This window comes from Triticum aestivum, chromosome 1B (genome assembly GCF_018294505.1).
Source record: "Triticum aestivum cultivar Chinese Spring chromosome 1B, IWGSC CS RefSeq v2.1, whole genome shotgun sequence".
NCBI classification, from domain to species: domain Eukaryota; kingdom Viridiplantae; phylum Streptophyta; class Magnoliopsida; order Poales; family Poaceae; genus Triticum; species Triticum aestivum.
In genome coordinates, this window is record NC_057795.1 from 657,786,455 (window position 1) to 657,799,554 (window position 13,100).

The 13,100-nt window shown below is 48.9% G+C and overlaps 1 protein-coding gene across 1 annotated transcript in view; it reads left to right on the top strand.

The window, feature by feature from the left end:
- LOC123145867 (uncharacterized) overlaps positions 1 to 13,100 on the top strand; it is a 58,390-nt gene that overhangs the window by 35,855 nt on the left and 9,435 nt on the right. Inside the window, exons 7-9 of the mRNA XM_044565379.1 lie at positions 5,763 to 5,980; positions 6,078 to 6,180; positions 6,541 to 6,620. Of these exons, the coding sequence (XP_044421314.1) occupies positions 5,763 to 5,980; positions 6,078 to 6,180; positions 6,541 to 6,620 (401 nt within the window). The remainder of the gene's footprint in view (positions 1 to 5,762; positions 5,981 to 6,077; positions 6,181 to 6,540; positions 6,621 to 13,100) is intronic.

Consider the following 13,100-nt stretch of genomic DNA (forward strand, 5'->3'; position numbering starts at 1 on the left):
TGCTCGACGAACAAGATTCCATGCTGCTCTTTTGTGCTTCCTGTTTCTCCTTCGTCATGCTGTCACCAGAACTTTGCTTTCTTCCGATCCTCCGACGCCCTAAAAGTAGGCTTGAGCGGTAGGTCACCGTCCTCGTCTCTCATTCCCAGTGTAGGGCGGAAGAGGTCAGAGTGCCCTAGCCGGCCGCAAGAGAAGCAAAAGTGTGGAACCTATTCATACCCAATCGTTGTACCAATCCACCTTCTTCCTCTTCGCTGAATCAATCACGACCCATCTACACAGGGGTTTCTTCACCTCAATTGTCACTCTGGCACACAGGAGTAAATAGCATAAAACTACTACTTTACAGGTTAAGGTTTCAAAAAACTACTGAATTTATTTTTTTCGCTGATAACTACCAAGTCAGGGGTTGGCTGTTTCAAGAAACCCCAAATCCTCTTTGTTATAAAAATTATACATGTTTATGACAGGTCAGGCCCGCCACTAAACACACCGTTTGGTTACCGTTTGTTTGACCGTTAACTGACTTGTGGGGACCATATGTCAGCGCCTCATCCACAGATTTTTTACAGATTAGCCACTACAAATATTTAAAAAAAGCAATCGGTCCCTGGAATCTTTGACGACGATGCTGCGGACGCGCCCGGCACGACCAGCTCCAACCTGACGCTGCTGTACATCGTCATGGCTGTCCTCGTCGGCGTCGTGCTGTACCCGGCCGTCCGCATCTTGTTGAAAACACAAAAATGGTATAATCGCGCGCCGTTGGTGCTAGTGACGGCGACCTGGACATGATCCTCTCCTTCGGTTCGCTCCGGTGACACGCCGCACCGACGCAACTGCGGCAGCGGCGTCGACAGGGCCGCATCGTCCGACCGCGCGCTCCCCGGCTCCGCGCAGCACACCGGGCAAGACGAGTGCGCGCGCAGCCAGGTGTCGATGCAGCTGCTGTGGAAGAAGTGCCTGCACGCCGGCAGCACGCGCACCACGTCGCCGTCCTCCAGGTCCTGCAGGCACACCACGCACGCGACCGACGTCGCCCTCCCCTTGCTGCCGCTCCTCCTCTTACCGCCTCCGCTCGTGCAGCCGCCCCAGCTGCCCTGGGGCGACGGCGCCGGCGTCGCTCGCGCTCTGTAGGTGAAGGTGGGGAGCGCGGCGATGTCCTCCAAGCTCAGCCCGGGGTGGAATGCGGAGGAGCGGCCGGGGTTGATCTCCGGTGATCACCGGTGGCGGGCGGCGGGCGGCTCGCCGGCCAGAGGAGGCGACATCGCGAGCTCCGGGCAGACCTGCGTCAATGGCTGCCGTGATGTGGCAGGGACCCGATTGCTTTTTTTACAAACTTACAGGGACCTGATTGCTTTTTTAAGTTTGTGTGTAGGCTCACCCCTAACAGTCAAACAAACGGTCAAAGTAACGTTTGGTTTAGGTGTGGGTCCGACCTGTCATAATCACGGCCAATAGATAAGCACTCGGCGATGTGGGTTTTTTGAAACAGCCGACCACCTATTTGGTAGTTATTTGAAAAAAATTAAAAACTGATAGTTTTTTGAAACCCTAGCCTGTAAAGTAATAGTTTTATGCTATTTACTCGGCACACAGGAACCCCCCACCGGGTCAATCTGAACAACTGATGCATCTTTGCCAATCTGTTAAGAAATAGCAAGGCCCCATGTACCGTTCCTCAAATTATAGGGCAAATTCACTAATCTTGCCCACATCCACCGTTGAGATAAACCCGGACTATCTCGCTCGGACACTCGCTTGAACATAGATGAAAAAAAAGGGACACAAATATTTCCGACGCACAAACGCCCCGCCATACGAGCGGCGCCTCGGCCGCATGAACAACCTTATTTTATTGGGCACATACCCTGCTATACCCCTGCTCGGCTCGTACCATCACCGAGACTCGGCAACACACCGAAGCAATACATTAATACACATCGGGTTTTTTTATACCCAGATGCACACACACACACAGCCACCCCACCGGCCACTAACTCCACGCACTAAGCTAGCTAAGAGCATCTCCAGCCGTTGGCTCTCCAGGAGGGGCTAAAAATCGCCCCCTGGGGCCGCACCGGCGCTAACCCGCGCGCTGGGGGCGTGATGCCCCCCAGTCGCGGCGCCCATTTTATTTTGAAAATTTTAAACACGGCACAAACACGGCGCAAATTCATTGTAAACTTCGGCGAGTTCGTTCAAACTTAAACATATTTTATAAAAAAAAGAAAGAAAAAAACTACTAGGGGCCGCCACTCGCCGTCTCCATCGCCGCTCCTCGCCGTCTGCCTCGCTGCTCCCCGCCACCCGCCCTCGCAGTTCTACATGCCGAGGAGGCTGTAGAATCGCGTGTAGTCGCCGTCGTCGTCGTCGTCGTCGCCGCCTCCGCCACCGCCGTCCCTGCTACATCCCTCTCCCGGTTGGCGCGCCGGGTTGGACGGTCCGGGGGCGTCCTCCTCATCGTCGCTGTCGAGGATGACGACGCCGTGCTCGTCCTCGCGCCCGCGCTTGCGGGCTTCGATATCCTCCAGGGCCCGGCGCTGCCGGACCATCTCGTCGCGTAGGTAGTCGTCCCGCGCCCACTACAGGGCGTCCTCGTCGGAGAAGCCGCGCCGGGCTATCTCCTCGTACTCCGCGGGGAGGCTGGGCTCCGGCTTGGGCTCGACGAGGACGAAGCGGCCGGATGGGGGGGGTGGAGTCGCCGATGCGGACGCCAGAGGAGCTGCGGGTGCGCCGCTGACCGGCGTGTCCTGGGGCTCCGGCTTGACAGGGCGAAGGCAGGGAGAGCCCGACGAGCGGCCGGACGAGGAGGAGGACGCGCCGGGCCGCTCCATACGCCTCGGCGTCCAGGAGCTCCCACGGCGGCGTGAGAAGGTCGGGGAAGCGGGGTACTCGAGGCGCGGCGTGTTGCCACCCTCGATGTACTCGAGGACGGCCTCCAACGTGCGGCCGGGTACGCCCCACCATCGGCGCCGGCCCTCGGAGTTGAGCCTGCCGGAGGGCACGACGCCGTTCGTCGCCTCGAGCTGCTCGGTGTGTCGGCGACGGAAATAGGGCTCCCAGAGCGGGTTGTCGGGGGTGTACCGCGGGCCTTCCCTCGCCGCCTGTGACAGGGACGCGCGGATGCGTGCGATCTCCGCACGGCGCACCGCCCCGGTGGGTGGTGGTGGCACCGGCACGCCGCCGGCGCTGATCCTCCATGACCCGGTCACCCGCATGTCCGGCGGGGGTACTCGGCCTCGTAGAGAAGGCGAGCCTCGTCCTCGTGAAGGTGGCGGCGCCCGAAACCATTCGCCGCCGCGCCGTCGCATGGGAAGCGCTCGGCCATCCTTCTGAGATGGAGACGGCGAGAGGAGGAAGAGGGAGAAGTGGGCGCATCGGCGGTGTAGTGTGTGTGCGTATCTCCGGCGCGCTGGTTCTCGGCTTATATAGGCCGAGGCGCCGCGCGGTAGGCTTGGCCGGCACGTTACGCGTGGCGGGCGAGGGGACGCGCGTCGCCCGGACTTCACTGCGCTGCCCGTGAGGCATCAATGGAGGCTGACCGGCGCGGCAGCGCGCGCAGCTTTGCATTGATTCGCCGCAGGAAACGAGGCGATGAGGACGACGAAGCGGCGAGAAGCGAGTCGAGTCACTGACGCGGCTGGCCCACGGTGCTTTCGCGCCAAAAAATATTCGCCCGACGCTCCCGAGCGCCCCCCAGCGCGCCGGGTTCAGGTTGGGTTCATCGGCGCCAATTTTGGCCCGAGCCGGCGAAAAATGGGCCCTTTGGACGCGACTGGACTTTTTTTGGCGCCGGTGACCGGAAAGTCGCCCGGGGCCTTATTGAGGGCGCGGCTGGAGATGCTCTAACTAACCTCATCTAGCTGACAACTCATGCATGCAGCTCCCCGATATGGCCGATTCTGAAGCCGCTGGACGTAGTGTCCACACGAGCCTCCGCGGCGCATAGCGGCCGCGCACACGACGTGTTCCAGTGCGTACGTTGCGGCTGACTCAACTGATCGCCGCGACCACAACTCCTGACGCCTCATGATCATACGTCTGACCACAAACCGGCTTGATTCGGACACGACCGACACTTACACACATGCTGATCACCATCTTGCCGTGTCTTATTCCTAACATTCTCCCCTTAAGCCACGACCTCGTCGTCGACAGGGCTGTTGCAACTTGCCGTTGTTGGCTTTGCCTTGGACGCCTCCGCCCGTCACTGTTACGTGTCGCCTGCCCACCGTCGCCGGAGTTGACGCTGCTGCTCCCATCATCGTCGTCATCACGACTGCGGACTCGACCTAGCACACAGACGCCGGTCGCCACCGCCAGGGACTCAACCTGTCGCGCTGATGCCGGTCACCATTGTGCCTGCAGCGCACGTCCATGTTCGCCGTGCTCGTCGCGGATTCACCGCGTTCCGCCTCCGCGTCTGCCATGACAGCCGCAGCGTCGCGCGCCTCCATAGGCCGACACACGGCCCGGGAGCTCCATCGTGCAGCCACCAGCGGACGCCGCCATCGCTGGCACGCCTCCGGCACGGCAAATCACACCCAAGACAACCAAGCTCATGATACCAATCGTTGGTCAAACCCGGACTACCTCACTCTCACACTCGCTCGAACGTAGGTGAAAGAAGAAGGACACAAATATTTCCGGTGCACAAATGCCTCGCCACACGAATGGCGCCTCGGCCGCACGAACGGTTTTACTTTACTAGGCACATACCCGGACTTGGCTCATTCCGTCATTGTGGCTCGGCAACACACCGATGCAATGCATCAATACACAACGGGTTTTTTTATACCCAGATGCACACACACGCGCACACCGCCACCACACCGGCCACTAACTCCACGCACTAAGCCGCCAACTAATCTCATTCAGCTGACAACTCATGCATGCATGCAGCTCGCCGATATGGCCGATTCTAAAGCTGCTGGACGTAGCGCCCACGTGAGCCTCCGCGGCGCATGCACGCCTAGCGGCTCGCTCGCCCAGGCCGCGCACACGACGCATTCCAGCGTGTACGTTGCGGCTGGCTCAACTGATCGCCGTGACCACAACTCCTGACGCCTCACGATCATACGCCTGGCCACAAACCGGCTTGATTCGGACTCGACCGACATGCACACACACATACTAGTCATCATCGTGCCATGGCTTATTCCTAACATCCACAACCGATCAAACTTAAGTTCAGAGGCTGCATGTGCGATTCAAATTCCTCCAAGATCAATGCATGCTTGCTGATATGCCATAGAGAGCCCTCCCAAACGCGATCACTATCATGCTTGGTCCCAAATTCGGTCATAAACATGTTCTCACCTAGCGGACGAAACACCAAACCCCTCGGGTTACCCCAAGCTGGACGCAGGGCATTGGGGATTGTCTGGATGTGGAATAGTTGCCAATGCAGCACACTGCCCACCAGCAGCCACTTCGGTGTTACATCACCTTCTAGATTGTTAATCACCAGAGTAGTCGACTCCTCCTCGGATATGTCCAATTTCCCCAGCGCCTCCTCCATCTGTGCCCTTGGAGAACGCGGGGACAGGCGCGGTCGTTGTGATTCCCTCCTCGAGTCGACGATGTAGCCATCGTCATTCCGGTCACCGGTGCGCCCCGCCAATTTCTTAATCGCCTGAGCGGGGGTTTAGGGTTTGCGACTTAGTACAAGGTCCGTGTGCAAAAACACCGTCTCCGGGTCTGCCCCTAGCCAGGCAGACTTGACTATTAATTGCATATGTTTGTGGTACTGCGTGCAGATGTGGACGTACGAGGCGGGGCCGATGGTCGGATACGCGTACGAGCGACTGACGCGGACGCTGCGGTCGAGCGCGCGATCGGTGAGGATAGTCAAGGTGGCCGTGCACCATCACCCGGCGACTCTGCTGTCACTACAATTCTCCAAGCCGGCGGGGTTCAGATACAAGAGCGGACAATACATTTTCGTCAAATGCCCTGTTGTATCACCATTCGGGTGGTAATTACTGCAACGAGCATCTCCCGGCCGGCTCACTTAACTAGTGTAGTAATTAGCTTAGCTATCAATCTGATGAGTGAAATGGACGAACGTACAGGCGCCCATTCTTCATCACATCGGGGCCGGAGGACGACTACGTCAGCGTCCACATCAAGACGCTCGGCGACTGGACCAACAAGCTCAGGAACACCTTCTTAAAGGTACCACATTGATCTCGTCATTAATCCCTAATGCTCCAAAATGAATTTCCGTCTTATATGCGATACTACCTCCGTCCTGGTTTATTGGTCTTCTTTGTAATTTATGTCAAATTTTGATCAAATATTTAACTAACAAAATGGTAATGCATGTCAAAAAAAATTATATTGTTGGATTCGTATTTAAACATAGTTTTCAATGATATAATTTTTTTGTCACATGCACGAACATTTTGTTAGTTAAATTTATGCTCAAAATTTGGCATAAAATACAATAAAAACTAATAAACTAGGATGGAGGTAGTAATCAGCATTTTTGATGCAATGATGCTCGTGCGTTTACATGCCGTGTTTGAATCATAGGTTTGCCGGCAGCCGACGGGTGGGAAGACCGAGATGCTCCACACAGAGTACGACATGCCCAACCTGAACGACGGACATAAGTAAGTTACTATTCCCCGCACTCGTGACAATTTTCCTTTTTCTAGGCCTCCTTGATTTGCAAGATTTTTGAAATGTAATAAGAATTAAAAAAAACATAGCAATAGAATGTTAAGTTCTTTTGCGTCCTATATAATTACAAAACTTAGAGGAATTTGGATGGGAAAATGTTTGATGACACAGAAAGAACAACGGAATTCTAGGAAGAGGTTGGAGTGCATGAAATTTTTCCTCCAAAATATAGTACATATGAATCATGAACTTTGCTTCGGTACACCCCTTAGAAAAGTGTACAGATTTTGATGTAGACTAAAAGTGGAGATTAGAAGTCCTCCCTTCAATCAAAAAGGGTAATATAGTCTTTGTTTCCAAATCAATCTATTCAATATGTTTGAAGTGAACACTAATATGATGATAGCCTTAGTAACTTTTATGATTCATGTAAACTTTTGTACATAGCAAAATTCACTAATCATATGGAAAAAAATAAGCATGACCGGGACAGCCCAGTGCATGTAGCTCCCGCTTGCGCAGGGTCCGGGGAAGGGTCCGACCACTTTGGGTTTATAGTACGCAGCCTTTTCCTACATTTATGTAGGAGGCTGTTTCCAGGACTTGAACCCGTGACCTCATGGTCACAAGGCAGCAGCTTTACCACTGCGCCAAGGCTCCCCTTTGAAAAAAAAAAGCATGACCACCATAAGAAAAATGCCTAAGGATTCTAATTCTCCAAATATCCTATTGAAATCCTTTGAATCAAATGAGCCATTTGCCTTCAAATTCTGTCATGGTTTCTCATTTCATATGTGGTTTTCGGGTCGAAATTGATTGGAATCGCCGTCTCCTCGCCTAGTCCAACCAAATTGTCCTAGTGTTACAGTGAGTAGTCCAACATCCACTCTTACAATACTCCCTATGTTTTTCTAAATTGTATGTAAATTTTGTCTCAAGTCAAACTTCTTAAAGTTTGACGAATTTTATAGGAATTTCTTTCAATATTCATAATATCAAATCAATATCATTAAATTCAGTATGGAATTAATTTTATTATGATATATTCTTAGTATTGTAGATGTTGATACTTTTTTGATATAATTTTAGTCAAAGATTATGAAGTTTGACTAAAGATAAATATTATACACTGAGTAGAAAAACAGAGGAAGTACTAAAATAATTTTCTTGCATTCATCATAGAATATATTTCAACAATCTTATCTGTCCCCCGTGAAAAAAAACAATCTTATCTGGTAAATGTTCCTGATGCCGTAGATCCAGATAGGCTAAAACAATGTGGGGATGGGGATTCGGATCCTAGTTGTTGGAAACAGACCAAAGCACCTGCACTAGTCCAATAACCAACTCATCAGTACCCGTTTTCTGTCAAGGGAAAGAAAGAACTTGGTATTTGATCATTTGACTCTCCTATATTAGTATAAAGGAATGTCTTTAGTTATTAAAACTACCCATCAAACTGAGAATCTCCAGTCTTCGTCCTATAACTCGCTAAACTTTGGAAGAGAAGAAAATGACCAATCGTCCCACTTGATGGCCATCACCGTGTATCAATTTATTGTTGGCTGGTTGATGTCTAGTCGGCAAGGAGAATGACACATTGGTGGGTTGGACCCACTTGAGGAAGCTATGGTGGCGGGGAAGAGAAGTTGAGGGAAAGATGCGGTACCCACCATTGGTGGGAGTGTGGCTCACCGTAGTAGGAGAATCCATCAACCATGACTACCAATATGGTATATATGTAGTTACCCGAATGCATAAGCTATCATTACCTATGTGAAATTATGTAGTTACCAGTTGCCTGTGCTATAGTTATAACATGGTTATCATGTAGTCACCTTGTTGTCAATACAACAGTTACCAACATGGCACAAATAAAGTTATCAATTGTTGTGTTATAGATACCAACATGAGACAACTATAGCTACAATTTGCATACCCTACCATCATCAACACGGCACAACTATATTTATCAATGTGGTCATTATGTAGTTACTGAGCTACTTATGACATAGTTACCAGTAATTATTAGGTAGTTACCCAGTTATCATACTACATTTACCAACATGACGCAACTATACTTATCTGGTTATTCATGTTATAGTTACTGACATGACGCAGTATCATACTTATGAGGTTGTGCATGTTATAGTTACCAACATGGTTATTATGTAGTTAATGTGGTTGCATATACTATAGTTATCAACATGGTTAATATGTAGTTATTGAGCTACATATGCTATAGTTACCAACATGACAAAACTATAGTTATCATCTGCTCATGGTACAACCATCAACATGAACCCACCATAATTACCAGGTTTCCAATGTTATAGCTAACAACAAGACCCAACTATAGTTACTTGGTTGTGCATACTATAGTTATCATCATGACAAAATGCAACTTCTCCATGGTGCTAGGTTGTAGTCACCATTATACTAACGATGTAGTTACGTAGGTGGTTGCAATGAGATCTAATTTTGGAATCCATAACTACCCCTGAGTTTGGCAATTACGTCGTGTAGTGTGGCACCTTTTAATCCCCCAAAAGTCATCAGAATATACCAACATGCGATCTAGTTTTGAAGACCTCGTCATGACGGATTCAATGGTGAAAATGAATTTGAATTTTGACGAAAGATTTGTGCTACAAAACATTTTAAATTTCAAAATAAGATGTGATGTGGACTGACGACATTAGTTTTGTCTTATCTGCATGCATGTATCTCCTGAGAGAGATGGAGAGAGTGCACATGCATGTATCTAGTAGAGAGATGAAGAGAGCCCACGTGCACATCCCAATATATTTTTGCACTATATATTTTTAATTTTGTCGATATTACAACATAGTTTTTTTTGCGGGAGAATATTATAACATAGTTATCTATATATCTAGTTAAATAAATTGAAGTTTCCTGTCAAAAATGTATTGTCGAGGATGTTGCTAGCTCTCATCTAAATAATAATAAATTAAGTCTCATATAGGTGACAAGAGCATTTTTTTTATTTTGTTTCTTGATATTTTTATTATATTTCATTTTTAAAAACGTAAGTAAACATGCGTGCAATTTAAGAATAGGATCTGCTACTGGATGTACGCTGGATCAATAAACAACAAGTTTCACACATTCGGTGGGCTTGCAGCTTAGGAATAGGAATAATTTTGTCGTCCGGAAACAATCCCCATTCTTGCTGCATCCTTGCGTGATAAATTCTATGTGCTATCTGTATAATTTTCTCACAAGATTGGTGTCTTGGTCATGTGAATTTATCTTGGTTGATTAATATTTTCGACCGAGGGCGAGCCATAATATCGCATCAAGAGAATACAAGCATCATGAATACACACCTTACCTTTGCATGATTAACATGTACACAACTCATCAACGCGCACACATAAAAAATGGCAACCTCTAAAAGTCAACTTGAAGTGAACGCGAGCATAAAACAAAACATTAAGGTCAACCACTACCGGTGACAACACGCGGACTGTGGGTAAAGCGCTTCAAGAACAAATGACACCTCCAAGCAGGAAATGACACGTAAGCGCCGCCACAGCTAGATCCATCCTTGGAAGCTAGATCTTGAGTTTTCACCATAAGAATAAGCTGTACAAACTCTTGACAATGCCACCAACAAGAGTATGACATAGAACATCACCATTGCCATGTTTAACTAGTATATGTCATACCTAAAGCTTACACCGCGGAGAGCTCAGAGCATCTATAGCTGGACGACTCAAACCATCCCTCATACGCCCGTAGACGCGCCCGGCCAGTGACCGAACAAGAGAGAGAGAAGGAAAAAACATGACCTAACCGGACCCCTCATATCATCCCTATACACCCGGGCTGTCCGCCGAACCCTCATGTTCATCTCAAATATGGGGAGGGTATGAGGGCTTGCGAACGCGCCCGGGTGCATCCGGGCATTCCGCCACATAGGACACGCCTCCATCCCGGACCACCTTTTTATTTCTTTGTTCATTCTTTTATTTCTCTCTCTTCATCTCCACCAATCATGTGCAACTGATCGGAAATATGAGAAAAAAATGAAGGATGTGGCTTCACGGATGAATAAGTAGGGGCTTAAAACGTACACGCCTGATCACTGACCGGGCGCGTCCGCGGGTGTTTAAGGTTTCATATTTGCCATCATCATACTTAAATCACCTTGTACTGTCGCCCCCACTTTTCAATAAAAAATCACTATTGTAAACTAGGCCGTCAAACCTTGATAGTCGTAGATGCTCAAAGCCTGACGTGCACACGCTTCCGGACATACCGCGTATACGAGATCACCGTGCACAAGAAAAGCGATCGTGGAGGTGATCGCATGTGAGGTCAACTCCACCGGCCGCCGCGGGTCCCTGCCTCTTCTGTTTGTTTGGCCACTCCGGCCACGAGAGGATGTGGGGACCACGGCGCTTCGACGTCGGCCTGTAGTTAGGGTTTGTCTAGTGTCTTCTTAGGGCGCCGTTGGGATGGTGGGAGCGACGCCCGGGTAAATAAATCTGCCTCAACTTCACTCCCACACCGGCGACGACCTTCACGGTGGCGTCTCGGAGTTGATGGTAACGTATGTTGTTCGGTCCTGTAGATCGGCAGCTTGGTCTTCTCGTCGTTTTTCAGACCTGGCGATGAATAAAAGTATTTCAGTTTCTTCTCCGATACAGTGTTCTACACTGTGGTCGGTGAGGGATCTGGACGGAAGTGTGTCCAAGTGGGGATGGTGTGGCGGCGGCATCTTTCAAGTGGTGGACTTGTGTTCTGGGGCTTCGTCGTTGCGACGACGTTTTCTCCAACGTCGGAGTGGAGCCCGGGAGGTCGTCTAAGAGTACGCGCAGACTGCTGTTTGCGCATGTCACAGCTGGAAGATGGTGTATCCTGTGCTAGTTTTGTGGTTGGAGGCTGACAGTTCTGGTTTCTTCCTCCGACGTTGTAGTCGTGCGGGAATGTCAGTTCTGAAGCTTGATGGCGTGTCCGGGGACATGTTGCCCCGGTCTGATTCGTTCAACGGCAATGGTTTTGCTTCTGGCAAACGACTTTGGAGGTCCGTAAAGCTGTTGATCAGTGATGGAGCCGCGTCGAGCTCGGGTGTAGAGGTGATCTGTCTTCCGTCCCCTTTGGTGGTCGCTTCGGTGGTGTCGAAGGAAGGAGATAGGCGCTGGTTTTTTGCATAGGTTTATCCTATCTTTTTAGGCCTGTAAGGTCGGTGTGTACGTACCTTATAACTTGATTTCATCTTATAAATAAGACACGTATTACCATAAAAAAAAGCAACAAGATCATCGATACCATCAAGAGCCCACCTAAGGGATCAACCGGAAGCCCTAAGTCATCGTCGGTGATTGGATGCAACCTACAGACATCAAGTCGCCGGTGTCACCAAAAACCCACGTTGGGCCATCTGGCCGCCCTGCCACGTGTTCATCAAAGTCAGCCGGCTACGGTTAGGACGACACGTCAAGCATTTTGGTAGGCAGAACGGGTAAAGGTCTTCGCAAAGTGTTTTTTTACCTGTGCCGGGATGTACCGATGCTCAGGGAGCTCCTAGTCAGGGCTGTAGGCGCCCTAACATGGAAATGGCGCCTACGGCGCGCCCTCTGTGGGCTTTTTAAGCACGTCCCAAGAAGAGATACTCTGGCGAAAAAACCAAAAAACCCATCCCAAAAATATGCGACCTGGGGAATCGATCTCTAACCCCGTGACCCTGCAACCACTTAGCTTAACCACTAGACTATCAAACTACTAAAGCAACGCGAATTATATTAGAACTAATGCAGCCACACTGTTTATTATTCAACCATTTACTATACCACTTAGATTTTTTAGTGAAATGAAAACAATTTGGAAAATGTTTATTTTCTTTAACGAAAACAGTTCGTTAAATTTCGAAAATAGTTCATGAATTTTAAAAAAGTTCATCAATTTTGCAAAAAAGTTCATCGATTTGAAGAAAGTTCACTGGTTTTGAAGAAAAGTTCATCGAATTTGAAATAAGTTCACCAATTTTGAAAAAAGTTCACACAATTTGAAAAGGTTCATTGAATTTGAAAAAAAAGTTCATCGGTTTTGAAAAAATAAATCATCATTTCGGAAAAAGTTCATTCAATTTGAAAAGGTTCATTGATTTTGAAAAAAAGTTCATCAGATTTGAAAAAAGTTCATCGATTTCAAAGAAAAGTTCATCAAATTTGAAAAAAATTCATTCAATTAGAACAAGTTTATCAATTTTGAAAAAAGTTCATCGAATTTTTAAAAAAATCATCAGATTTGAAAAAAGTTCATCGCATTTGAAAAGAAAAGTTCATCGGTTTGGAAGAAAAAGTTCACGAACTTAGAAACCGCGCATTTTAGGAAGAAAATAAAATAAAAAGGAAAAGAAGTAGGAAAAAAGAAAAAGAAGAAGAAGAAATCGAATGGACGCACAAATAAATACAGAAACGAAGAAAGATTACACAACGTTG